The sequence below is a fragment of the Varanus komodoensis genome, unplaced genomic scaffold, assembly GCF_004798865.1.
Source record: "Varanus komodoensis strain SLA01 unplaced genomic scaffold, ASM479886v1 scaffold12, whole genome shotgun sequence".
Classification (NCBI taxonomy): Eukaryota; Metazoa; Chordata; class Lepidosauria; order Squamata; family Varanidae; genus Varanus; species Varanus komodoensis.
Genome location: NW_025335349.1, coordinates 14,255,013 through 14,282,870, shown reverse-complemented (window position 1 = coordinate 14,282,870; position 27,858 = coordinate 14,255,013). Strand labels below are relative to the sequence as shown.

General features: G+C 39.7%; 1 protein-coding gene across 2 annotated transcripts; it reads left to right on the top strand.

Annotated features, from left to right (window-relative positions):
• YWHAZ (tyrosine 3-monooxygenase/tryptophan 5-monooxygenase activation protein zeta) lies at window positions 1–24,690 on the top strand. Of its 2 annotated transcripts, none has more exons than XM_044421728.1 (6): window positions 1–147; window positions 2,765–3,068; window positions 14,900–15,023; window positions 23,029–23,192; window positions 23,277–23,372; window positions 23,649–24,690. In XM_044421728.1, exons 2-6 carry the CDS (start codon window positions 2,775–2,777, stop codon window positions 23,706–23,708), a joined length of 738 nt encoding a protein of 245 aa, XP_044277663.1. In that variant the 5' UTR covers window positions 1–147; window positions 2,765–2,774; the 3' UTR covers window positions 23,709–24,690. The 2 variants fall into 2 exon arrangements, with proteins under 2 accessions (XP_044277663.1, XP_044277665.1); XM_044421730.1 differs by having other exon boundaries at window positions 38–159.
• Window positions 24,691–27,858: the final 3,168 nt, after the last annotated feature.

Here is a 27,858-nt window from a genome sequence, read left to right as displayed (position 1 = left end):
TGCCCGTGCGTTGCGACGCGGTGATTGGCGGAGACCCCGTGTGTGGCGCTCGGAGAGCGAGAGCGAGGCTGCAGCGGAGCGAGCCGCGATATAGGCACAGTCCGCGCCGGTCACCCGCCTAGAGACTCGTACTGTCGACCCCCGCAGGTAACTGCCTCGGTACGCTTCTCCCCTCCCTTCTTAAATTTTGGCATTGTTTTCTTCCTTGCTGGGAGAGGCTCCGGCGCTGGCAGCTGCAACGGCAGGAATAGGAACCACTGTGGGAGCGGAGGGGGCAGCGGTTGAAAGGGGAAGAGGAGAAGCGGCTTGCCGGCCCCCTTCTTCCTAGGGCGCAAGGGCGGCGGCTCCTAGCCCTGCGCTGGACGAGACTTGCTCGAGAGGCCTGGTGGGAAAAGCCATTCATTCCCTCCGCTGCGGCGGCTACTTGCCCCTCCTTCAGACCTTGTACAGGTGCGGCCGGCCCCACCTGCCCAGGCAGCTTCCCGCGCCTCTATCTGTGGGGGAGGGAGGAAGGAAGGAGCGTGTGGGATATTAACGGGGCGAGGAAGCGGCGCCCCTTTTTCTGCCCGGAGCTAGGCGACAGCAGGTGAAGCTCTGGGGCGGTGCCCCCTGTTCCGCGAGCGGGGACTCGCGGGGCTTGTTTTCATGTTCGGAGGTGGTGGGGAGAAGGACGGGGTGGAGGCGAAGGGAAGCCTCGGCTCAGAAAGACGACTCTACCTGTGAGGCAGACATGATGAAGGGAAGTGTGGCCACCATCCTCCAGCTTCCCTTCTTTTTTTCCTGCACCCGCCGCGACAGTAGCCCCCCTCCTTTCTTCCGCTCCTGTTACGAGGTTGGGGGAGCCTTATCTTGATGAGGGCATCGGCTGCTGAGGGGGCGGAGCAGGGGAGCTTAAAATGAGGGGTGCCATGTGAGGGAGGGAAAGAGGGGCGCCATGTTGGGGAGTAGGATGGCTTCTCTGCCTGTTTCTTCCCCGTCGGCCTCCTCCTACTTCTCCGGCTCGCTGAACTGGAGCGACTGCGGAGCGGCTTTTAGGGTGTGGCCTCCCGCCGGGAGCGGCGCATCAGACCGGTGCGATCCGCTGCTACCGCCGCATAAGGGATCTGAGGGGGCGCCTTTAAAGGCACAGCCGCCCTCCTTGTCAGGGAGGGAGGAAAGGAGGGCGGGGGAGCGGAGGAGGAGGAGAGAAGAAAGCGGCGGCGGGCTAGAGGAGCCGCGGTCGCGGCAGCGACGGAGGCTCCCTTGGGGCGGGGACGGCGCCGCAGCCGCAGGGCGAGGAGCGAGCAGGGCAGGGAAGCGGGCAGGTGGGCGGGCGTGTCTCCTGGTCTTCCCGCTGCGAGGAGGTGCCGCCTTGGCTTCCCTTTTTTCTTCGATCTGTGTCGGGAGGAGATGCTGCATCCCCCTCCCGGCGCGGGGCGGAGGTGAAGGGGATTAACGTGCACAGAAGTGGGCTGGGCTCTGACACGAATCCGCCATGACAAAGAGCCCAGACAAGGCGCTTCATGTCTTTGGAGCCGGGCGGGCGGTTGCCGCGCTGGGAGGGGCAATGGCAAGCGTCTGGCCTGGCTTGTCCTCTTCCTCCTCCTGCCTGCCACCCCCCGCTTTCCCTTTCGCCAACACCTTTGTCGGCTTCGTTTTTATACCCATTGCTCCCGCCGCCGCCCAAGCCATGTTTGTAGCCGTGCCAGCTGCGGCAACACACCCGTGGTCGCCTGTGCCAGGGAGTGCACCAAGCAGCACCATTTTACAAAGTCAAGTCGCACAGGAAATAATTCAGTTATTTCACATGCAACTCGTTTCCTCTGCAAAAAACAGAATCTCTCCTCACAGTCATATATATGTCTTCCCTTGCCAATCTGGTCGTGCTAGGTCCCAAAGCAGTTAAAAGTTTTTAGCGTTATCTTTCTCCAGTAAACGTGCTATCCCTGAATTACATTATGGATGAGTTCACACATTTTTGCACCCTAGCCTAATAAAAATATTGTAAATGTGGAATTTTTTTTGCTACTTACGTGTGAGGAATCACTAACACCAGAATAGATTTTTGAAACCTTTGGGTCTTGGTTGTGGAGTACAAGAATAAATTTTTTAAACCTCAGCAGCTTTTATAAAATGGGTTGAGGAACAGCATGGCCTCTGGTTTTTTCTTTTCTTTTTTTTACAATTGATGAAAATGTGGGATTGGAAAGAAGGGGTTAGTGTTAGTTAGCTTTTGAAAAAGAAATGATTGGCTTTTACAAAACATGGTGGAATGAAATTCTTCAGACTGCAAAACTTCCAAAAGAACTTAGAGTTTGTCTTGAAAATAGCAAAATACTGATACTGCCCTTTTAAAATAAAGGGCCAGGAGCATCCTTGGACTACACGGTGCAGGGCAAAAGTAACATAACATTTGATGCTTAGAAGTCTTTTGGAATTGCATTCTCAAGATTAATAGATCATTTTAATTCCCTGTGGCCCTGCCTGGATTTTCGAACAAAAATCACTGAAAGTATTGTCATTTGTTCCTAAGTAAATTTGTGCAGGGTTGGAAATGAACAGAATACCCCAGTCTGCTCCAGCCTTATGTCAGTAGTTATGTTGGAATTCAACTCCCATCAGCTCCAGCCATCACAGGTGAGCAAGGATTCCAAGTCATCTCTAGGGCACCAGGTTTTGGGGAAGGCTGGTATATAAACCTTAGCTTGCTAAGATACAGCTCAATAACAAATGCTTTTTACTTGATAGATGCCTGAATAAAACTTTGATATTTTTCATTCTCCAGAGAAATCAGCATGGATAAAAACGAGCTGGTGCAGAAGGCCAAACTGGCTGAGCAGGCTGAAAGATATGATGACATGGCAGCCTGCATGAAGTCTGTGACTGAGCAAGGAGCAGAATTGTCCAATGAGGAGAGGAATCTTCTCTCTGTCGCTTACAAAAATGTTGTAGGAGCACGTAGGTCATCTTGGAGGGTTGTCTCAAGTATTGAACAAAAGACGGAAGGTGCTGAGAAAAAGCAGCAAATGGCCCGAGAATACAGAGAGAAAATTGAGACTGAACTAAGGGAAATCTGCAATGATGTGCTGGTGAGAATTAAGTCTAACTTGGTTTCTCAAAGTTTACATTCAAGACAGATGAAACTTGTCATACTGTTGCATAATTTTAAAATTTGCACATTTTATGTAGTTTAATGTTAATCTTAAGAGATGCTTTATATAAAAAACTCAATCTCTTGCCCTGCCGGCTTTGTAAAATCAAATGAAGATATGACTTTCTTCTCACTTAAACTTTACATCTGGGTCCCTGTAAGAATTTGTCCTAGTGATACTTCCCATTTAAAGCCAAGTAATATTTCATAAACAGGTTAAATGAAATCTGTATGAGCAGCTGGGAGGAGTAAGGAACTTGCTACCTACTTTTCTTGCAAACTGTGTGCTATCTGCATAATCTAGAGGGTGCTGTATGTACTCTCTCTGAGAGGTTGTAATTTTCACTATAAGAAATCAAGCCCCTCCCTGGATAAGATGATGTAATGTTAGCAATGACTCACCCTTGCAGAACATTCTGCAAGAGTGGGGAGGAAGTAGCAAACAGTGCTTGGGGGCTTACCTTAAGAGTGTAGTTTTTAAACCATAGCAACTTTAAGCTTAGTTGTGCTGTGGCCTTGATTTAGTTTGTAAAATTATGAAGAAAAGCTAGGAGTGCCAGTTTTATTCTTGACAATCTGCAACTTTACCATTATTGTACTAGTCATTATTTTTCCTAAAATGAACAAACCTCAGCGTTGGAAAATAGCTGCATTTCAACAAGAACTAATCTGTCAGCTCATATTAGCATACTTGCCATGTATTTTGTGTAACAGGGAAATACCTGATTAAGTGTGTGCAAGTTGAGAGTCTGAATTTTAGAAGTACTTATTTTGAATGTCATTAATTTTTCTTGGGATATCAACATGTAAAACCAACTGAAAAAAGTGATGACTTACATAATATTTCTATGAAAAGAAAGCTTGACTGTTAATAGATGAACCTTACTTAGTTTTAGCTAAACAATATCATGGTTGGTACATGGGTGTGGGGAAAAGAGCCCATTTCTCTTAGAGTTAAAAACCCTATTAAGTATCACATATGATACTTAAGAAAAGTATCATATGTGATGTTAAGAAAAGGACTGAATAATGATTTTTGATATTTTGTTTCGGTTGACTGGGTTAGCCAGTACTTACCTAGCATTCCCTATTGAAGCTTCCCTTTTCCACTGTCCTAGTGAATATCATGTTATCTCCACACTGTTTCCTTTAACCAGTTTTTTCTTGCCAAAAGTCTCTCAAACAAGTCAGTGTCATATAATGAAAATTTCCTCTTGGCTAGTTTTGAATGCATATAGTACCTCATCTTTCCTTCACTAATGAAAATCTGAGTACTTAAATTGCTTTCCCACTGGAATATAAGGGCTTGAGGCTGTCACACTGTAAGCCAACCATTTGCACTTAGATAAGTCATCACCAAGGTGTCAAATGATGATAGTATATTAATTGTAAAGTTTCAGGAGAGCTCATTTGGGTATTTTGAGTCCAAGTAGTAAAACCAGTAGACTTAAAAAAAGTATTTTTCTAAAATAGATCATAGTTTAGCTTCTCTAATCCCATACTATAAATGATCGAAAGACATCTGTTGAGCCAATCCTTCATGCCTCACAGTGGAGATGTGGCTCTCACCCCATGTTTGTCAAGGTGTAAGGTTTTGCCTCCATTCCAGTGAGAAGTGCAAACTGAGTGTTTCTACATGAGTGGATGCCAGCTATTTAAACAAAACTGTTATATTCAAGGGGCTGCTTGTTTTCTTACTGACAATATATTCTTTTCTGGTTTCTTATTTTTGAAGATGTAAGTAGTAACACAGACAGAACCCAGGTTTTTTATAATGTAGTACAGTCAAAAATTCTCCCAGTTTGGGAGAAGTAAACCTAGAAAGTCCAGTCCCATCCATTGGTCCCCACCCCCCCACATACACAAACATGTCCACTTCTTTCCATTCATCATTGAAACCAATGCCTCAGAGGTCTGCTTTTCTAAACCTGGCCCTGCTTCCTTTTCACCTAGATCATACACAAGTGATGGGGTGCCCAGCCTTCTTCAGCCTGAGGGATGAAATACATTTTGGAGAAGCTTTTGGGGTCATATTCCAAGTTGTAATCAGGGCCAAAAGCAAGAAGGACAAGACAAGAATACCAACTTGTTTAGCTTAATGCTCTTACTATCTGCATCTAAGGAGAGGAACTTCAACCTTTTAGAATTGGGGGAAACTGCACAGAAGTTGGGATGCCACTGATTGATCAGTGGGTTGGAGTGCATGGCCATCGGGCGGATCATTCAGAGCTAGATTTGGTCCTTGGGAGCCTAGATTTGTCCCATGTGGTCTCCTGTCTTAGACAGTGCTCTGGGAAAGATACTGTTAGGATCAACAGTTGAACTATATCATTTGCCATAAGGGCGTTCTCTGGGCCACATTTTGTACCCTCTTTGTTGCAGGTTGGCACCAGCTTACAGCAGCAGTAACCCAGCTACATCTCATGTGAAAGTGGAGAGTACTTCTGTGTGCATGTAGTGGAGGAGCCACTCTAAATGGCTTAGAGTGACAGCCATTTGTTTTTCCCAGGGTACTGCTTTAAGGGACATCTGACTGGGATGGGAACATAGGGCTGGGAAGGGGGAAATAAAAGGCATGCATGAGAGGATATAATGCATGGCACTTTGGCTTCCATCTTTATCTTAATAAGTATGAGTCAGAAAGGCAGCCACTGGTGTTATGCAACTTGTATCAGTTGCCTTACCTGGTGACATCAGCCCAAGCGTCCATACTTATGCTCAGCACCCTTGGCAAAGAGATGAGAGGAGCCCCAGCCTCCTTCTTCAGTGTGGATGGAGAAGGATAATTTTTGCAGCTCCTCAGAGTCTAACACTGGACCAGATGGAGCCTAACTGTGTTTTTTCTTAACTCCAAGCTAGCCAACATGAAAAGAAGCATCTGTTCTTTTCCCACAATTCTAAAATTTTGGAGCTGGAGATTGGAGCAAGGCATTGTCCTTCTATCATCTATCAGAAGTGCAAGGCCAGAACTACCATTTTGAGAGTGAGTCCCATTGACATTGAAGATGAGACTTCGGGTGATTCCAGACATGTCTTTATACAACCTCCTTGCCTCATTCATTGAACTTTATAGTGTGTGTGCTCAAATGATTTTTTCTTGCCCTGTAATCCTCCAATTTTTTGCACCACTATTCCCGTCTTTTTCCTTACTACCATATGCCTGCCTAGACTCATCCATGCTGTTTAAATTAGAAAAGACTCTAAGCTTTTTGGTCAGAGTCAACATCATTTTACACACTGGTTTTATATCAGATGTTGGAAAACAGTTATTAGTTGTAAAATAATAGGTTGCTCTTGGCTATGTGTTGTGTTTTTGGAGGATCATTTTTACTAATACTGCTTGAAGGCAAAAGCCACAATCTGGCAGCATTGGGTGTTCCTTATCTATTGAAATAATGCATTTTGGTACATTCCTCTGTGATGTATTGTGGCTTAAAGTATTCAGAACTTCTCAGAAGCTGGTAATTGCTGTTGAAAAATTCTTTCTGGGATAGAATGTATATGACCATTCTCTTTAGATCAGAAATCAAATAATTGTAATATACCAGAAAAAGTACATAGCTTAAGATGCTGAATTTATTAAAATAGCACATAGAAATGTAAGCCTACACTCAGTGGGTTGGATCCAAGATCACCCTTCTGTGGGTGAAAGGACGCTATTCACAGAAGGAGTCACTGACTGGTTTTTTGGTTATCTGCCTTCCCCAGCAGCAGTCAGTGCAGCAGATCCTCAGACTTGCTGTAGCATTTTCTAGAGCTGGACAGGCTGCTCTGGGGTGGAGAGGGACATCTCCTTTCACCAACCAACTTCTACGCACCTAAACCTGGATCCAATTCAGTATGTGTACCATTGTATTAGAGGGTAATAGAACCAGAATAGAGAGATGTTGACTTTAATGTGTTTATATCAAATCTAATCAACTTAAAACAACTTTATAAAATTTATTTCAGTTATTAGGGAATTTTTATACCCTTGTTCATCAGAAAAGATTACACAGCTTGTTTACATTAAAATAGTAAAAAAAAAGTCTGGAGCATAAAAACTAAAACAGGAGACTGAAATGTAACTTTTGTTAAGTGATTGAGACAAATTCATTTGCTGATTCCCCCATTAAAAAATCCAGTAGTTAGCCCAGATTTGTCTTGAACTTCAGGAAAATTTACATGACACCAAGTGGAGTCTAAACCAGGATAAGGCAACCTTATGCACTCTTGGCATTTTGGACTACACTTCCTTTCAGTCCTATCCAGTTTGCCCAATAGTGAGGAATTATAGGAACACCCCAGATTGCCTGCCCCTAGCCTAAACTATTTAAGGACACAATTCGGTCAAGAGGAGCAGGAACCTCTAAACTCAGAGAATCATGCTCATACATTGTCCCTAGATGGCTGTTTCTGGCCATCTGGAGATGACACTTCAGAGTGTAGAGGAAGAGCACTGGAGGCTTGCACGATGCCTTGAATTCTGGCCACCCTAGTTTCCTCTTCCTGTGCCTCCAAATGCCCCCTTTAATCATTTTGTAATTATGTTTCTGACCTTGGAGAGCAACCAGTGCTGTTAACTCTGCACCAGCTGCCTTGGAGGGCAGGGAATCTATGGTGCTTTCATCTTTGGGAATCTGAACTATCCTATGCTCCCCAGACAATATCTTGCAAGTAATGGATGAATCTGCATCTGTTCCTCTACAAGGCTGACTATATAGACATCATGACTTCAACATCAACTCAGCCTTTCTTCCTCTTCTTCTTTTTCCCTGTGCTTTTATAACATGTTTTCTGATAAAGGGATCTCAAGTTCTCAATAGCTTTTCCATATTGGTTGGCTATTTGGCCAGTCTTCATAAAGACTATTAATTTTTTAAAATTCCTACTGTATTAAAGAACTTTGGCTAATATCCATCTGTTCCTCTGCTAAGCACAATTTAAACACTTGAAATTGAAGGTGCTTTAATTTCAAACCTGGCCTTATTAGGCAATGTCATTACAGTAACTTAGATTTTTATCAAGTTTCTAAAATACTTTCTGAGGAAAAGCATGCTTCAACTATTCACTGATGAAATGGTTGTGTTCATCAGTTAAAATATACAAGAAAGCTTCTAATTGGATACTCGTTCCTTTTTAGATGAGAACAGAATGATTAACATTGTCCATCTGATTTAATCTCTCCGAGTTCAGGGGTCTCTAGTTTTTAGGCCCAGTTCAGATTTTTTAACCATGATTAGGTTAGCTTAAGCAAAGATGGTCATAAAGCCTGAAAGGGCTTTGCAGGTGCAGCCAGTATATGTAATGCTTTCTCATCCTTTCATTCTGTTGTCTGTGGTCTGTTTACTTGCAGTCTCTTATTTGTAGCTCAGTGTTTGTCACTGAAGCATTGAAGCATCAACATATTTACATTGGAAGTATGCTGGTGTTTCTAGGTTATATTCAGGTGTGGTGTGAGTGGAAGGCAGATTATCCAACCAGTATCCCACAAACATCTGGAGAGGAGTTGTAGTTGGGTAGAGGGGGCACATGGTGAAGAAAGGGAAGAGAAAGCTTCATTAGCTGCTTTCTGCTCCTGCAACCGTAGGATATAATCTTATAGTTTTGATTTTCTCTTCAGATAGACACAAGTTCTTGCAAATAGAATACTACAGTTTTAGAATGTTAGGAATTAGAGGCAGTATGCCTGTATACACTGATTGCTGGGGAACATGGGCAAGAGGGTGATATCCAACTCATACCAAGCTTGTGGGATCATGTGAACAGCTTTTTGGCCACTTTGGACAGAATGCTAGACTGCATGGCTCTTTGGTCTGATTCAGCATGGCTCTTCTTATGTTCTTAACTTCTGCTAAAGTTATTATTGTTGTTGTTGTTGTTGTTGTTATTATTATAACATTTCTATGCCGCCCCTTGCCGAAACCTCGGGGTGGCTTACAACACGATAAAATACATTGAAATACAATAGCACATAATAAATTACCATTAAATACAAAAATACAAAAAATACATTGATTTACAAATATAAGATTAAAATTATCAGTATAAATTAAATAAAAATATAGGAGGAGAAAGAGAAGGAAGTTAAGACCTCCAATCCACTATCCTGCAATGATATACCATAGTATGGTCTGATGGGTGCAGTTATTGTTTGAAATACTAGTGCTTCAGCTTACATGGGTAACACAATATAGAGTATTCAGATAATTCAAAGTCATGGTTCTGTGAACTAGTGAGTTCTGTGTTAAGCTTGACTTTTAATTGTCCACATGGTAAAACTGTTACTTCAAAATATATTGAGAGCCCAGGCAAGAAAAAAAAATTGGTATCAAAGCTGCAGCATTTTTCTTGCTGTTTCCTTACTACACACTTCATTTTCAAGAGTTTTTCTTAAATTGAATGAAAAATGTTCCAAGCTGCACTGTTGCTCAACATCCCTTAAACACGATCAAATTCTTCCTTTTTATTCAGTTTTCAATATAAAGCTATTGCTGAGGGCTAAAAAGTGATATATTCTCAATCAGTTATTGTTAAGGAGTAAGTTTTGTGGTGGTGCATCCTTGCAGTTCCAAAATTAAATTCTTAGAATAGAATGAACTCCAGAAAAAATAATGTGTCTCACTCTCCCCCCACACCTGGCAAGATGGAGCTACAAACTATGTAGCAGCTGCTGCTAGTTCAAGTACTAGTTCTGTATAATGCTGGGGGAAATGCTTCACAAATCCAGAAACCATCATGGCTAACCGAAATTTGGGCTTGCCACTAGTCTTATCTTGATTATGACATTTTGTAGAGCTTCAGAGGTACCAAGTACACCTAAGAGGTCTAGGGTAACTGCATAGGCAAGCTCCTGTGCTCCTTCCTAGCTCTAAGGTAGTCATAGGAGTGGGTAGGCTTGTCCTTGTGATGAGGCTCAGGAAGCAGCAAGATGTTTCTAGAGAATGCCATGGACTCCTTTTAAAACAAACACAAAAGACTGTCAGTGGTCACTTGACGAGCACACTTGTGGACCCCGATTTAAAATTGGGGGATCACTGGTATTTTTTCATCTCTAATTTTCTTGTAGAAAAAAATCATTATGATAGCTAGGCTTATCTCCTACAAAGGAATTCAGGTCAAGTGGAGCCCTCTGTTTTTAAAATCTACAATAAATGAAAGATACTATAGCCTTGAACTAAATTTTGTAATAAATTATTGCAATTGTTTTGGGGTTTTTGGAAGAAGCAATAAACTTTATAGAACAAGTCCATGCATTCTTCTTCTTGAGTGCATTAGTGTTAATGAGCATCAGATCTCTTTGGGACAAGTGAACTGTTCCAATTTGTTAGATGTGAAATGGAACAGTAATATTGCAGTTCATCAATAGTATAATTACTGAAATCCCCAGGTAATTTCACAATGCATTATTAGCCTTTGCATATGGGAAATGGCTAAAACCACTGGGTTATTTCTTCATCTTAACAGGAGAGTTAGAAGGCATGAATTAACCTTATAGAAAGTAAGCTTGATGGAAAAGATGGTTTTTCACTATCTGCATATCCAAGGAAAAGCACTAGATATAGTCTCATACAGCTGAACCTTGACTCTTGCAGTTTTCTCTTTTGTGGATTTGATTATTTGCAAGTCCACTATCATCAATTAAATGGGATTTTTGGGACTTTTGCAGCTTACTGCAGAAAATGCAGACAATGCCTGTAGACTAGAAAATAATCCAATATATACAGGTATTTTTCTGAAAAATACTCCCTGGTTGCTTGTTCCACATGTTATTAAAATATATATCAACATACAAGGCAGCCCTTGAAACCAAAAATAGCAAAGTCAGATTTGGGGATCACCTTATACACTGGTATATATAGTATATCATGAAAAAAGGGAAATTTGTGAAGCCATTGCTGCAGCAACACCAGTGGGTGCAAAGACAGGGAGGGAGAAGCAATCCCGTACGTGTATTGTCAATAGTATGTAGAGTTAAATGGGGGAGATAGAGATATTTGTGGCTTTTCCACTTTTGTAGGGGTCCTGCACCCCTAAACCCCCCCACAAATGTGGAGGGCCAAGTATAATTGGTTACTATACTGCTCTGTTTATGAGATCTAAAATTATGAATATGTAAACTCAAGGGCACAACCTAGTTACTTTCTAAATTAACCTACTGTACTGTGTGATCAACCAGTACTTGTGTCTCTGCCTGATCAGTTGTTGAATGAACCCTAGAATGCTGGAAGGAAAAACAGGCAAGAACTACATATTTGGTGGCAAGTGGAAATTCAGAGGGAGGTCACAGGATGACAAAGAGTAAAAAGGGGGCTTGTTTTCAACATTAGGGGCTTAGCTTAGAGAAATGACAAATAAGCGGGAACATAATTAGAGGCAAAAATATCAGCTGTGTGGAGAAAGTGAATGGCCCCCAATAGGGATAATTTTAAGGGGATTGTTACTGAGTCAGGGAGAATCATGTTAATCATGAGGCTTTATAAGGCTAAATATTACCTGAATGTTACATTGGAGGCAATATTGTTGGAAAACACAGGTGAGAAGATGCTGTTGTGCTCATCTCCTGCTTTGGGGCTTCCCATAGAAGTCTGGTTGGCCGCTGCAGGCATAAAAAAACTGAACTAATTAGGCTATTGGTCTATATTCTTTAAAATATCTTCCTATCCTAACAGCTTTCTCTGTAACCCTTCTGCCTGGCTGCTCTTCTCCAGCCAAGGATTCAGTTGCACATGTGACTGCTGTGTTGGAATGGGTAGAGAAAAAATTGGGGAAATAGCAGGTTGAAGAGGAAAGAGGAAGGTGGAGAAAGGGTTAAACATACCTGGCTGCTGCTCTCTCCTGCAAGCCCATGTGCTGCAGTTTCATATGTTACTGGAAAAGCTATGGACTGAATTTGCTTTCAACCATAATTCTGCCATTAACAAGTTGTTATGAATGGACAAAAAAATCTTGAGTGAATGTGTTATTTTCTTGTAGTGTTAACAAATAGCATTGAGTATTGTCCAGTAGCAGTTGGTGTAATCCACATACTTGTCTTTGAGCTGTATTACCTAATTTACATTACAAACTAATTAATTCTATTAATTAGACAGAGACTGTAGAGCTGCTGATGCAGGCAACAGTCACTGGTGCCCAGAAGTCAAGCAGGTGTGTTCTCATCTACATTAGAGGGGATCAATATTCTGTAGTTGACATACACATATCCTTGTGTATGTTGACATACAGTATCCTTGCCAGCTTCTTGCCCCATAGTATGTTGCATTCTGCTAGCCCCATTTTCACTCATCCACCTTTTTTTCCCCCTTTTAACATGAGTTTTACTGGTACAGACCTTACTGTATCATTCATGTCATTCTGGCTCTGTAGAACACAAGGTCCTTCTCTGTTCATATGTCAAAAGGCTATGCAGTCAAAAGCAGGATGAATTTCTTGCTTATATATAATGCATATAAATCCTAAGCTTGAATAACTGCTGTTGCTCTAAAAATGTGCATTCCCCCCCTTCAAGAAAATAAATAGTATACGTTTATGTCATCAAGTATCTTAAATAATAAGCCTTATTTAAAATAAAATAAAATCTCTAAAGCTACTAATACGTAAAAAAAAAAAAAAAATCAGCCTGCTTGCAGCTGGCAGAAACAAGATGGAAAACTTCATTTCTTTGTCAGACCCAAAGGAAGGGGCATCCTTCCTCTGACAACCTGCTTGGAATGCTCCATCCCTCCTCTGCCAGCCCACTTACCTGCATTGAATTCCTGATGGTAGCTGTGCTACCACATTAACTCTTGGTTTGATGTGATCTACATTTTGTATCACTCTTTAGATTTACTTACTGAACAATTGTTTGCTTGTTTTGCTATGCTGCTTTTTCAAGTGCTTTTTTTCAAATGTTCATTCTTTATTAAAGATAGTCATTTTTCATTCTCCAGCTATTTGAAGCACAAGTGGAAGAGCTTTTCTTTTTGAGGCCTTATGAGATATCTTGCACAATTAACACTGGCCTCACTTGCAAAAGACAAAATAATTGATTTCTCACCTAGGTAGTATTAGAATAATATCTAATGTAGCTGTATTTGTTATTATCCATACAACTGTCTAAAAACAAACATTGGAATAATTTGGCTTGGAAGATGCAACTTGAATAGGATTAGAGTTCTTCACCTTAAATGGAGCTATCTCTGAATGGAAGATGAGTTACCATTTTAAAAGGATTAATGGGTGTTACCAGCTCTAGATTTCATATATAGACAACTTGATAATTGATTCCATCTGCATTGGCAGCAGTTTCTCTTTCAGTGTCCATTCCTGTTACAGGCCCTTAAGCTGCTTTGAAGATTTTTTGGGTTTCTATTGTGAGAAATTTCCCTATTTCAGGAAACATGCAGATAGGATATTGTCATTGGATTGCTGTCAGTAATGGCACATCATTAAAATTATAGCTGGCAATCTCAATTTATAATCACAACAGTATTTTGACTTCAGTGTTTCAGCACTTTTGTTCAAATAAAAAATGGAACTATGTCATATTAAAAGTTTGTGGATACATATGTTTGACTTTGGATGATAAAGAGCTGGGAAAATGCATATTCTGATTTTTGATAGATTTCAGTACTGACAGCTATTTATAGTAAAAACACCTGCATATTCCCTCAGTGTAACATTTCATCATTGAAACTATAATAACAAGTCCTTAGTGTTAAAGCTAGATACTTCTGTCACTGTTGAGTTTTATCTTAATTGTTTTGTTCCTGAGAGGCCCTTTAAATCTTACAGAAGTTGTGTGGAAGCTGCATTTTGTATTTGTGGTTTCTTTGTAGCTGAGGATTGGCATCCACTGTTGGGGGCACTTCCATGACCAGCATCTCTCAAGTCTTATCTGAGTGATTGCATATTGAATAATTTCCTCAACTGGGTAGGAAGGTACAACCACTTTGCAATGTTTAGATTAAGGGCTGTATGAGTCCTGACAGTAGAATTTCTGGCAATTGTGTTGAGCTTGGGGGCTAGAGAAATCAGTTAAAACTACTAACATAAACTACTAAATAAACTATTAAAAATAGAAGTAATAGGCAGAATCTATTTTGAAGAAACATCACTTGATTCTAAGAAACTAACAGTACTTGATGTTCTGCAGAAGGTTCCTTTTTCAGTCAGACTGGTGCTTTGCCTTAAAGTTTAAGATTCATTGGAGCAGCCCTGTTGTAGTGCCTGCACAAGACTAAATTATTGCACCCTAAAGTAAGACTTCCAGGATTTTTAAAAGTAGATGAAGCCAAATTCTATAAGACTTACCCCTTTTCTATGCATAGCTTTAGACACAACAGGTCAGACTGCTAGACTGCAGTGAGAGTGGCTGCCTGCACCCCTATTACATCAACTAGCTTCCGCACAATAAGCTTTCACTTGTTTGGGGAGGGGGCTGGTTGGTTGACTAACTGCAACCTAATAGGTAAATAGCTATTTGTCAAATGGCAAGTATAAGTTGTCCCTGGGCGGCCAGGCAGAAAACCATGCCAAAACATAGCTTGCATCTGCTGTTTTATTTTTTAGGTCACACATACTTAACATGTGTGTGCATGTAAGCAGATTGTGAGCAATTGTTTTGCAGTGGTAGGATAAAAAATTCTAACATTTTATAATCATGTGCTTTCTATTGCTTCTGCTGATGAGAAGACATTTTCTGAATATACTGTGAATTTGAATGACCAGAAGCTAACAAATATATAAACATTCTGCAGTAATTTCACTGTGTAAAGCCTGCTCACTACTTTCTTTGGTTCTTAATTGCAGTCTCTTTTGGAAAAGTTCTTGATTCCTAATGCTACACAAGCAGAAAGCAAAGTCTTCTATTTGAAAATGAAAGGCGACTACTACCGTTATTTGGCTGAGGTTGCTGCTGGTGATGACAAGAAAGGTACAGTATGTTGGCTTAATACCTAACTTCTAGTGAATTTGTGTTGAGTAACTGTTGGTGAGGCTGTTGATACATAACAAATCAACAAAGAAAATATGATTTGAGTTCTACAGTAATGGAACATGTATTTTAAGGCCTTGGTGTAAATGATTTGATTTTCATATTGACACACAAATATGATTTGCTTATTACAAATTAATGTAAGTTGCCAAATTATAATAGGTAGGCAACAGGATGTCAAAGTACATAGCCTAGTCCATTATCACTATTGTACAATTGTCTTGGGGGCTTGCTGCAGAAATATTCTTGATGATTAGTAATGGTCTGCCTGACAAGTGAACTTTCAGGTAAGACTAATGGATCGAGACTCTTAGTGCTAGTAAAAAATGGATTCTGTCCCTTGTTAATGCTAAATGGCTGCTAATAGCTTTTTAAAAGAATGGCAGTGACCGATCTCAAGCTGACAAATAGAACTCAGCATAATCAGCAATTTCATTGTCAGAGTTTGGTGCAGTTGCCATGTCACTGAAATCTAATAATATGGACTAAGTTAGAGTGGTTGCAAGATGTGATAATCTGTGGATAACATCAGATGTAGCCAGTGCGGACATGCAAGACCAGCAAGGTATTGAAGAACAGGTCACCAGCAAGGGTGTGGTATGACTTGGTTCTAAGGCCTGATCTGGATATTGTGGATGATGGGGAGAAAAGAAGATCAAGGGGTTGGTCAGTCAAGAAAAAATAGAGTGGAACAGCTGAGTAGAGAAAATGAATTCTGTGGGTGCCAAGGAGCCAGAGAGGAAAAAACCAGTTGACACAGGTGAGTACAGAGTGGGAAGCAATAGTGCAACAAAGGGCTGGAAGCAGAGGGCAAGGGCAAATTGGAAGGGGAGTAAGATCTAATTTAGCAAGTTGTTACACTGGGGCTCAAGCGGTATGGGTAGCCAAAACACAATTTTACCAGGCAGCAAGAATGTAATGGAAATTCTTCTTAACACATGCAAAATGCCTTTCTGCCACCTATTAAGAGGCTGCTTGTTCATCCTGTTCAGGAGAAGGAATAATTGGATGTGTCATGTCGTTCCCTATAAGGCTGTCTGTTCCAGGTCTCTTTCTGGAAATAAAATACTGCCCCCACTTTCCTGGTGCACCCCAACACAGTCCAGGAAGCATCTATTTTCAAAACCAGTATTAGAAAGACTAAATGGCAATCTTGCCCTTTCCCCCAAAGACATACACTCCCATTTTTTTGTCCTTGCTTGCAGCAGTTCCCCTTTCCAATCCAGTCATCTTACTTGTTTTTGTGTCTCATCTTAATCATAGTCTTTTTCAGTATGGTGTGAAAAAATTGGAGGTGAGTAATCAGTTGCAAGTGGTGCTCAGAAGTAAGAGGACCTTGAAGATCATATAGTGTAACATGCAGTTTAATACAGGCTCTGCAAGACAAGAAGTAGCTGTAGCATGCCTGGCATATAGGCATGCAGCCTCTGCTTAAATACCTCCAGAGAAGAACCCACAGCTTTCCAGTACAGTCTGCCAAACAGCCCCACATTGTTAGGAAGTTTCTCCTAAAGCTTTGTTGAAATCTCCCCTTTGCAACATGACAGCAGTTAATTCTAGGCCTGCCCTCTGGAACAACAGAACAACTCTGCTTCATTTTCTGCATGACAACCTCTCAGATTCTTGATGGCTACAATCATGTCACCTAATAGGGATGCCTTTGCTAGAGTAGGCAGCATATAAATCTTCTAAATAAACAATCAATCAATCTTTATGATAAACCCACCAAACTTTCAACTGTTTCCAACTGGACTTTGCTTCTAGAAATTGACACGTTCTCATTTGAAAGAGAATTAGGTAGCTGCTCCAAGTTACTTGGAAGGAAAAAAGGTGGGATGTAGTTCCCAGAGCTGAGCACAATATGCAAAATACAGCCTGACTGATGCAGAATAGAACAATTTCTAACATGATCACTATGCTTTTGTTAATGCAGCCTAAAATGGCATTCATTTTTGTTTGTTTTTTCAACAGCTATATTGCACTGTAGGCTCTTAAGTTTCTGACCTACTTAGAAATCTACTTTCTTTTGACTTACACTGCAGCTATACTGCCCTGTCTACACTTGTGCCTTTTGAAGTGGTGTGGTTATACTTAACCATAAAAGTTTTACATTTACTTTTAGTGAATTTTAACTTGTTAGTTTTAACTCAGCATTCCATCCTGTCCAGATCCTTTTGAATCTTGATTCTTTCTATGGTATTGGCTATCCTTCCAAGTTTTGTCTAATAAAGGTTGAAAAGCACAAGAGTCTAAAACAGAGCCTTTCATCACTCTGTTCAACACTTCCCTCCAGGAAGATGCACAGCCATGAATGATCACTCATTGAATATGATTGTTTAGCTGTTGCTTCATCTAACAGTAGTAACATCCAGCCAACAGTTTATCATCTTGTCAACAAGAACATCAAGGATACAGTATAGGTACAGCATTCCCATAGTCAGCTAAATTTGTAACCCTATTTTTTAGGTTGTTTTGGCATGTCTTACTCCTTACAAACCCTGTTCGCTCCTGCTAGTCAATCTATCCTTTTTAAATGCTTACACAACTGACTGAGTGTTCTAGAACTTTGTCTAGTATTGACATCAGAAGGACTTGTCTGCAGATAAAAACATTTTTTTGTATCAAATTTTCTGGCACTTCACCTGCTCTCTGTGAGATTAAAGGTAACAGCTCTGAAATAATATTCCCTAGTTCCATCAACAGAGAATATTTTTGGACTGTTTGGCAGCTTATAAAGGCAAAGATAAATAAGCACCTAGAGATGTAAGTGAACAAACAGTTATTGGAGACTTGAACTGACTTTAAAGTAGTTATATGTCCTGTAACTCTCCTTACCTACCCTGGACTGGAAGTCCTTATTTTATATCATTTATTGATACAATAACAGGATGAATTTGTGGGAGGAGGGTGGAGCAAAATAGGCATTCAGTAGTTTTGCCTTTTCTCCATCACCTATTTAACAATTCATCCTTTTCTCTAAGCATCAGGTTTTCCCCTTCCTTGGTCTTTTTCTTGTTTGTGATAGAGCCAAAGGAGCCCTTTTTGTTGGTTTTAGTATATATCATAGAATAGTAGAGTTAGAAGGGGCTGTGAAGGCCCATTGGATTCAAACCCCTGCTTGACATCACAAGCATAGGTTTATTCCAAGTCCTTTTCTCCCTGACAGGTTTAGATGACCAGAACAGAAGAGAGGCTGCATAGGTTAAGGTGGGAAGGGAAGTTTGTCCTCCCATCAATTTACAAAGCAAATATCCCCTTTTAAAATTTACCTGCAATTTGAGTAGAATGAAGTGATAGGATCTTGTTGACTAGGATGTCTAGTATTTTGGAGAAATATTTTCTGGTTGAAGTTGGAGTTTAAAAGGTGGAGGTGCATGCAGAAATATGCACAACTTCCCTGAATACCAGTCGCTGAGGAACATGACTGGGAGAGTTCTATTGTGTTCATGTCTTGCATCTGGACTGCTCTTGGGCATCTGGTTGGCCATGCTGGAACAGAATGCTAGAGTAGACTGGCCTTTAGTTTGATCCAACCTGGCTTTTTAAATCTTGTCCAAACTCCCAAGGTTCCAGAACTTGAATCTATAGGCATCTTGTATTGCTGAACTACAATAAGAAGTTGTCATATGTCTGCCCCTTTATTTTAGAGAGCCAGTGTGATATAGTACATAAGTGCAGGGCAGGGACTCAGGAGACCTGAATTCTAATACCCCCTCAGCCATGAAGCTAACTGGGTAATTTTGGGCCAGTTGCAGACTCTTAGCCCAACCTACCTCATAGGGTGGTTGTTGTGAGTATAAGATTGAGAGAATTACATAAGCCTTCTTGAGTTCATTGAAAGGAAAAAAGATGGAAAATGAACAAACAAAATACAGCTCTTTAAAGTGCTCAAATGTTTAATATTCATGATCTTGTTATAATCTATACAAGAATGATGGTGACCTAGCTTAACAGTTTAGGACACTTTTTCAAATCAGTGTTTTATAAACTGTTTTAAGAACTGTTCTTTTGTTTGTTTTTACAATACTGTATACATACATGCACACATATATACAGATTCTCTCTTCAGTACTTATAGTTACTTTAATGTTACTGTATTGTTATTATTACAATGCTATATTGTGTTTAAGATGTTTTAGTGAATATGGAAGTGTTTCTTAAGGGTTTTATATACATAGGTAAAATATATACATATACTAAGACAAACATTTGGCTGACTTGTATGATCCAGCTTACATACAAATTCAACTTAAGGATGTTCTTAGAAACTGAACTTTGCTTTTAACCCGAGGACTTTGCTTTTAACTTGTATTTTTAGGGTATTTTTGAATCTTCGTATTATCACTAGAGTTCACCTTTGAATTTTTTTCAAGTCTTTAAATACTGTGCTGAGTAGAACAGTAATTTCCTTTAGAACTGCTAAGCCATGTTCTTGTGGAGGAAAACAATTTTACTAGTCTTTTATATCCTTTAAATCATGAATAATTAAACTGTAACTTCTAAATCTTGATGTGCTGCTTCCTGGCTAGTAAAAGCATGCCCAATTACTTCCATTGGCTTCATTTTCATCTCTTTATACTTCTGTTGTCATTATTTCATATCTTCCCATATGCCAGTTGGATTTTATACTTGGATTATACTTTAAAGCAGTGGGTTTCAAAGCACTCTGTTCACAGACAACTTGAAATTTGCTAGGAAAATTAAGTGGGAAATTGATATCCTACTTAAATATATTTCAATAATCATAGTATTCCATATTTAACATAGTGTATATGCCTGATCTTGTGAGTAAAATCAATTTTTCTGTGGATCACCTGAGTGAAGCTTGTAAACTGTATTTGAATGAACAAAGTCACTTTGTTTAAACAGTGGAATGTAATTTGGAAACAGTATGGAGTAAATTAGCAGTCAATAAAACTGGGGTTTGTACTAGTCGTCTCTATGGTATAGAACAGACATTTCCTATATTCCTGTGAAGATGAGATAATTGTAGTAATGATGCAATTATAGGAAATGGTTCCTATATCATAGGCAATTCATTAGCAGTTGAGTAACCATCAAGTGGCCACTGCTTTCCAGTACTGCAGGCCTCATACCAGTTTCTCACTCCCATCCGCATGCTGGAAAGTGGTGAGGTGACATGTACTGGTAACGGTTTGTTCTTGAGACAATATTCTTTCATTCATCTATGTAGTCTCTCTTGTCTTGTAAGGGGGATTGCGGCCTAGTTTTCACTGAGGTGATAAACCTGAGGTAGAGTGCCTTGATTGCTGTTGAGCTGAGTGGGAATCTTACTCTGTGGCATGGGGGAAAATACATTCTACTAGGGTGGATGACAGTCTGGGCACTATGCTGATTTCTTTGTGAGAGTATTCACTTAGCAGCTGTCTTAAGTTTATGTTGGCAGGAGAAAGGGAACTTAACAATGAAATATAAGATCCTGGCTTAACAGGGGAATATTTACAGTGCCCCCACCCCTGGGTCTCCAATTCTAGTTCCTTCCTATACTTACACAACCGCATTGACAAGAATATAATGGTGGAACATCAGATAATGCTGGTTTAAGGGACTGAGAAGTAAAGTTATTCTGCAGTTGAATATCTCAAGTGAGTCACCAAAACTCTTCTTAAGACCCCAACTTTATCCTTGGATGATCTTTATCATTAGCTGATTCTTATCTGCATTACTTCTGCAGGAGTATTATATTGATTCTCAGGCTTTTTGTAATCTAATGAAGCTGAGGGCATCTTACTCTTCATTCAGAATGGAGAATTTATGTGGTTATCTTCTTTCTATCTGCTCACTGTTACATCAATCTTAAACAGTTATGTAAAACTAAGCATAGAATTTGAGGTGTATTAAGTAGTGTTTTGTATAGGATGCCAACTCTTACCTGTCACCATTAGAAATACCACATTGAATATATTCCCAAATTAAGCTATATCTGTTTACAAAAAGGAGTAATGGAGTGAACTGTAATCTTAATTGCATGATTCATTCGGGATTCCTTTTTAGATAATACAAAACATTCCGCTTTTTAAAAAATCATCACTCAGTTATAAGTTGGAAAACAAGGAAGACTTAGGGTGCTACTTTGTGGTCTTCCTAATTTTTCAGCTAGTTACAAATCTTGATTTTTGAATGATTTATATTACTCCAAGTGTACAATTTTGCAATTAGTATTAAATTTAGGTGTTCTGCTTCAATTTATGAGGTTACGCAATCTGCTCTTTACTTTTTAAACCTAGGAAAATGCCCTAAAAGCAATCCTGCAAATTAAAATTTGCTAAGCCTTCAGTTTGCATCTGTCAATGTCACTTGCCATAGACATGCTTTCAGGAAATGAATGCTTATGGTGGTTTTTGTTCAGTAGGCACTGCCTATACTTTATACCAGTGGGACCCACACCAGAATGGAGCCAACAGTAGTTAAAGCAGCCGAGAACTGGCAGAAACATGCTTCTTCTGGATTGGGATAGTTCAGCAGAGCTTGAAAAAAGATGAGTCCACTGATCAAGAAATAGTGCATTCTGCTCATTTTCTGAACTTTATGAAATACTAACTCTCCACATTGTGGGAGTAGTTGGTCCTGCAGAAGTACAGCAGCTCCATTGGGTACTGACTTGTATGTTTTGGGTTTTCATAACCACCATAATGCCAAACTGTTTCTCAGATGGTGAAAGGCATCTTGGAGACTGGTGCTAGGAGGATAAGCAAATGAAAGCATCATTTGCTGCTTGCCCATATGTGGTTGTTCAGAATGCATTCAATTTTTCAAGGCACTGGTAAATAACTGTTTTCAGTGCCTTTATAAACACATTTCTGGTCTAAGTAGTCAATTCTAGCATATATCCTCTGTTACTCCCTGGCCACTGTAGAAGACTGTTTCTGTTCATACATGCTATATGAAAATGTTTTGTGTGTACTTTCCTAGGAATCATTCTTTTTTAAAAATTTCTGTCCATTGAAAGATCCTTTGAAATATTTCATTAATACAACTTGTCTCTAACTTTTCTTTTACCTGAGGTGGCCATGTCCCTTTATCCAAAGAAGTGGTTTACTATGCATGTTGTAGGTTACATTTCTTCATTCACACATCAGTAGGCAAAACTAGGCATTTTACTGCAGCTGTAGCTAGACAGTTTCCAGTAGAAGAGCTTTATTACTACTTGCAGCTTGAATGCTGTTTTCCTGTTAATGAATTACAGTATAGCATTTCACTTGTTTATAGCAATGTGATTATTATTCAGGTTCTCCATGGTGCAGTTGCTAGCCACTTTACCTTTTTGTACTTGCAAATGTTTCAGTATTCCATAGTCTTACACTTCAGGTAAGACAAATTTTACTAAAAGAGTTAAGCCAGGCCTCTGTCTTTAAATGAATTTTCTTCTTGTTACTTAAAAAGCAGTGCTACCATGAACGCAAAGACCAACTGCTAGGAGATCTTAGTAGTACACTATGGAAGAGAAGGATTCCTGGCATTCTTCAACTAAATGTAGCATTTTTACTTCTCAAATTGCTCTTCAGCCATTTGGATAGCTAGTGGCCCCTTGTGGCATACTCATCAGAATCCTGTTGAACCTTGCACAATCAATGTGCATTTCTCTCTGCCTCTTCACAGAATTTAAATCTGAAAACGTGTAAAAAATGAATTGTACGTAGCATGTTTACAGCAATATTAAAGCTACTTAGATCTCTAAATATGACTAATTTGCTTGTATGAAGTGAGAGTTTTGGTGTCATTATTCTTCAGTGTTCTCTTTAACAGTAGACAAAGGTATATACATTTTTCTCTGAACAGTAGTATATTGGGGGAAATATTACTTAAATCTTCTAAAATACAAATTTCTAAAGCTAAAGTTACTGTCCTTTAAAGAATTCTAGTCTATATTTGTATACATAAACATGACTGACTGCTAACTTGGTTTTTACTCTTTGGTTTTAAGGGATAGTGGAGCAGTCTCAACAGGCGTATCAAGAAGCTTTTGAAATCAGCAAAAAAGAGATGCAGCCAACACATCCTATCAGACTAGGATTGGCTCTAAACTTCTCTGTCTTCTATTACGAGATCCTGAATTCTCCAGAGAAAGCTTGTTCCCTTGCAAAGACTGTAAGTTATAGTCTGATTATCACACTAAATATAACACTTTAAAAACAAGTTTTACGTGTAATCTTTTTTCCTTTTTAACCACAGGCTTTTGATGAAGCCATTGCTGAACTCGATACGTTAAGTGAAGAGTCATACAAAGACAGCACACTAATAATGCAGTTACTGAGAGACAATTTGACAGTAAGTACTTGAATATTTTTTTCCAATTTATACAAGCAAGGAGAAAGCAGTCTTAAGTATTGTTCACTAAATTGTCAGACAAGGGTTGAATAAAAAAAGATGAGGTCAAATTATAAATAAAATATGTCACACAGGGTTGCTTCACTCCTTTTAGTAGCTCTTGAAAGAGTGCCTTTTCTTAAGATAAGGAAAGCTATTTCTTAAGTATTTGTTTGCTAATACTAGTTCCTACAAGTAAAGCTTTAATAACACATGACTACATTTTTCCTTAAACAGTTGTGGACATCAGATACCCAAGGAGATGAAGCTGAAGCAGGAGAAGGAGGGGAGAATTAACCAGCCTTCCAATTTTTGTCTGCCTCATTCTAAAATTTACACAGTAGACCATTGTCATCCATGCTGTCCCACAAATAGTTTTTGTTTACGATTTATGACAGGTTTATGTTACTTCTATTTGGATTTCTATATTTCCCATGTGGTTTTATGTTTAATATTAGGGGAATAGAGCCAGTTAACATTCGGGGAATTTTTGTTCATCCACGGTGGCCAATATAGGGATGTGGAATTTTTATAAAAGTTTTACATGTTTGGCATAGTACTCTTGGTACTTTGTGGCTTCCCACAAAAGCCAATGTTAAACAGCTTCCTATGTTGAGCAAAGAAAAAAAACTGCTTGCATATTGGTCTGTCACAGTGGTAAAAAGGGATGATTGGTTGCAACCACGCAGGTGTAGTGAATGTGGGTACTTCAAAGGTGGAATACACAGCAAAGAAAAATTAATGTCCCATGGATATTACATGTCAATCATGTCAATCTGTGGAATCTGCAGTCCAAGTATACATCTTTGATTGCAACTGAAAAGTGTTCCTTAAGGTGGTTTGCTAACCCAATGAACTTTCTCTAGGGAAGGGCAGAAATGGTTCACATTCCATTACTTGTAAAGTTACCTGCTGTTGCTTTCATTATTTTTGCTACACAATTTATTTGTATTTAAATGGTTTAGGCAACCTAAGAACAAATGTACAAGTAAAGATGCAGTAAAAATGAAATGCTTGATATCCATAATTACACTGTATATCAAGCACAGCAGTAAAACAAACCCATGTATTTAACTTTTTTAGGGTTTTGCTTTTGTGATTTTTTTTGATACTTTGCCTAACATGCATGTGCTGTAAAAATAGTTAACAGGGAAATAACTTGAGATGATGGCTAGCTTTGTTTAATGTCTCCTGAAAATTTTCATGAACAATCTAAGCATAACTGTTAAGAACATGTGTATTAAGTTGATGTAAGTGGAATAAAAGTTTTATGAATGGACTTTTCAACTACCTTCTCTGTAGCTTTCCTGTACATCTGGACCCCTTTTCAGGATATTCTGCTGTTTTAGAGCCTGCAGTGTCAAATTTTTGTATCTAGGTATAGTTTCTTTTGAACTGTATTGTCCCTTCCTTTTGAGAGGTTATTGCCTTCCAAGTTACTCTGGTGGCATTGGTTGGGGAGGTATTGGTGAAAAGTTCAGAGAGAGTTAACAGGTAATGTTAATTGACCATTCAACCTTCTGTTGCTGTATATCTCTTTTGCTTTTTTACACAGCAGCACACATGCTAACCATAAACCTTTTTGTATACTTAGCAACCCACTGAAGAAAGGGGCACAATCTGCCATGTGTAATAGGCCTTGGAAGCAAAATGGTCAAGAATGAATATTGGAGGTATAGAAGTCAGCGGCAACTAGACAAACAGCTCTGTGCATGTTCCTATCACCGGGTGTATGTTTTTCTAAATTACTAATTTTTATGATTCTTGAACTAGTTCCTTTGTTTAGTACTTGCAAATCCAAGATCTTAGGAGACTTTTCATATATATATATGTGACCAAAGTAAAAAGAGCTGAACTGAGATGGCAATAGGATTCAGTATTCCAAACATAGTGAATTAAATGATGATTTGTCTCCCACTTGCCCTGTGCGCTCTCTTGTAAGTGCATGAGCCATGTCAGGAAGGACATGCAAATAAGATGAATTCAGTCTTTAAGGCAGCAATGACCAGCTTCAGTCAGGAAGAGCTAGACTTCTCTGCACAGATTAGAACAGTTGGTTTCTCCCTTTCTCTCCTTCCTTTGAAGGTGCTTGCAGCCATTCAAGCAGCATTTACAATGCTGTTTCTCCTCTAGCCAGCAGCACTACTTCTCTTTACCATTGTAGGATTGTCAGTTGGCTAGCTGAAATGAGGCTTTGGGAACTCTCCTCATTCTTAAGCAAATTGTTTGGGGAATAGGGGTACTCAGTGAAAACAAACTGTATGCAAGGCATCTTTTTTAACCTAGTAGGCATGCTTCCCAATGGGAAATGAAGTAACCAAATGAGGTGACCTCTCATTTCTTCCTGGGAGGCATGCTTGCCAGCTGAGGAGACAGACTGCACATGCAAAGTATTTCTGTTTGCCATATCAGCAGTCACAATGAGTGTGGCACTACTGAATTAGAGATGCATAAATAATTAAGGAAATATGTTGAAGTATGGCAGTTCTTTTCCGAACTCGATAAAATACTACTTTCATAATATTTAGTAGAAAATGTTAATGATGAGAGAGATTCATGGAATTTGTTAGACTTGTCCACATTTTTAGAATTTTAGTACACAACTGCAGGAGATGGAACATGCCATAAAATTTACACAGCATTCTGCCCCTCCACTTCGTTAGAATGTATAACTTAATCTCCTCCAACTTAACAATTTTCACTTTCACTGTGGTGAAAAGCCATGAAGAGAGGCTGGTGTTTCTCCAGCTGGGGCAAGTGAAGGTAGAAAACCTTGTCTGCCCACTGACAAGTTATCTTGATTTACCCTCTTTGCCCTGTTTATTGCATTGGATCAAGTGGTTGCCAGTAAAGGAGGTGAAAGTTGTTCTGGTCCAAAAAATGGGGCAGGAGAGTCCATAGGCAAAGACTACAACTCACCCATTTCCCCTTCCTCCTCTTTTGAGTGCCAGCTCTTTCTCTTCAGTAAAGGGAAACAGGAAGCATTTTTACTTACTTTGCACTAGCCAAAATTTATTCCATTCCCTACATAGGGGCCCCAAGGGTTGTGCCTTGTCTTCTTGCAAAGGCTTTAATTCTACAGGAATTCCAATGAAATTTTCACATACAGATCCTTAACTCTACAGATGTTTCATATAGATATGTTTACAGATATAATTCCTTTTTGCCTAGGGATATCCCCACACTAGGGGATTGAGCACAGCCTGTCTCCTTTTTCTGAAATTCAATCAGAAAGAGTATGGTTGGCAAAACTCCTTTTATAAACATTGGGGTAAATCAGTGAGAAAAGATAAGGGATCTAAGAGTGACACTCTCTCTTTTCTGGTTTTCTACATTAAAAGCAGTGCTACCAGTGTTTTATAGCTAGGGAAGGAACTTAGGGTATGGGATATACACACATACATAAACCAGAAGTCATGAACAACCTAAAGTTTTCTGAGGTTGGTGCCCTTGTGGCATCAGTTACCTCTTCACTTGGTGAACACCAGAGAGAATAAAGGGCATGTCACAGATTCCTGTAACTGCAAAAATGAGGTGGCACTTAGTGAACTTCATGAACCTCTAATCTGTATGTTTCTGTTGTCTTCGTGAATCCCATCCTGGCCAGATCCTCTTTTGAGGACAAAGGAGTGGCTCTCGGAGGCATCTGCAGGACCAAATGATGCCCAGAGGACTTAAATGTTGACCACAACAGGACAGTTCTTAGCAGATTCTTCTGTGGCCTACCTACAGTGCAGTAGAGTAAGGTAACTGGGGAAGCTTCTGCTTAAATACTGAGAAACTGGCCAAAATCTAAAACCAGGTTCTCAACTATACTGTTCAAGGGTGGAAAACTTTTTTGAAAATCCCTTATTCCTCTCAGTAGACACAAAAAGATAGAGCTCTTCCCATTCCACAAAGAGAAAGTCACCCATACCTGAGTAAAATGCCTCTTAATTTTTCTAGTTCCTTTAGGAGCACTACTGGTCACAAGGTACCACAAAGCATTTACAGCAGAGTACTCAACAAACCAGCTGGTTCAAAATGTCTTAACAGTGGGAAACAAACTCTTTTACTATTTCGTGCCAGGATTTCTACACATCAGAGAACAACAATAGCTTTTTCTTCCAAAATGGAAACTCTTCCAAAAATGGAAACTGGCTTCCTCCACCAGCTGGATTTTAGAAACTGCAGGCAGTCACCCTGTGGTCTACATATTATTTTAAATGCTTTCTTCAACTCCAGTATGTTGGAACCTAGGGCTAGGGGACCATGGCAGCAATCTCTGATTTCCTGAGCATGCTATCACAGAATCTTGAGACTTGTTTTTCACTGTGGCAAAGGAAAATAACTAACACGAGAGCTATTCAAGATCTCAAGTTTCTCAACTTTTTTCCTAAAAGTGAAGATTGAGCTTGGAGATTCTCTGATTGCAGAAGCACTCCAAGTAGGAAGACTTAATGAAACA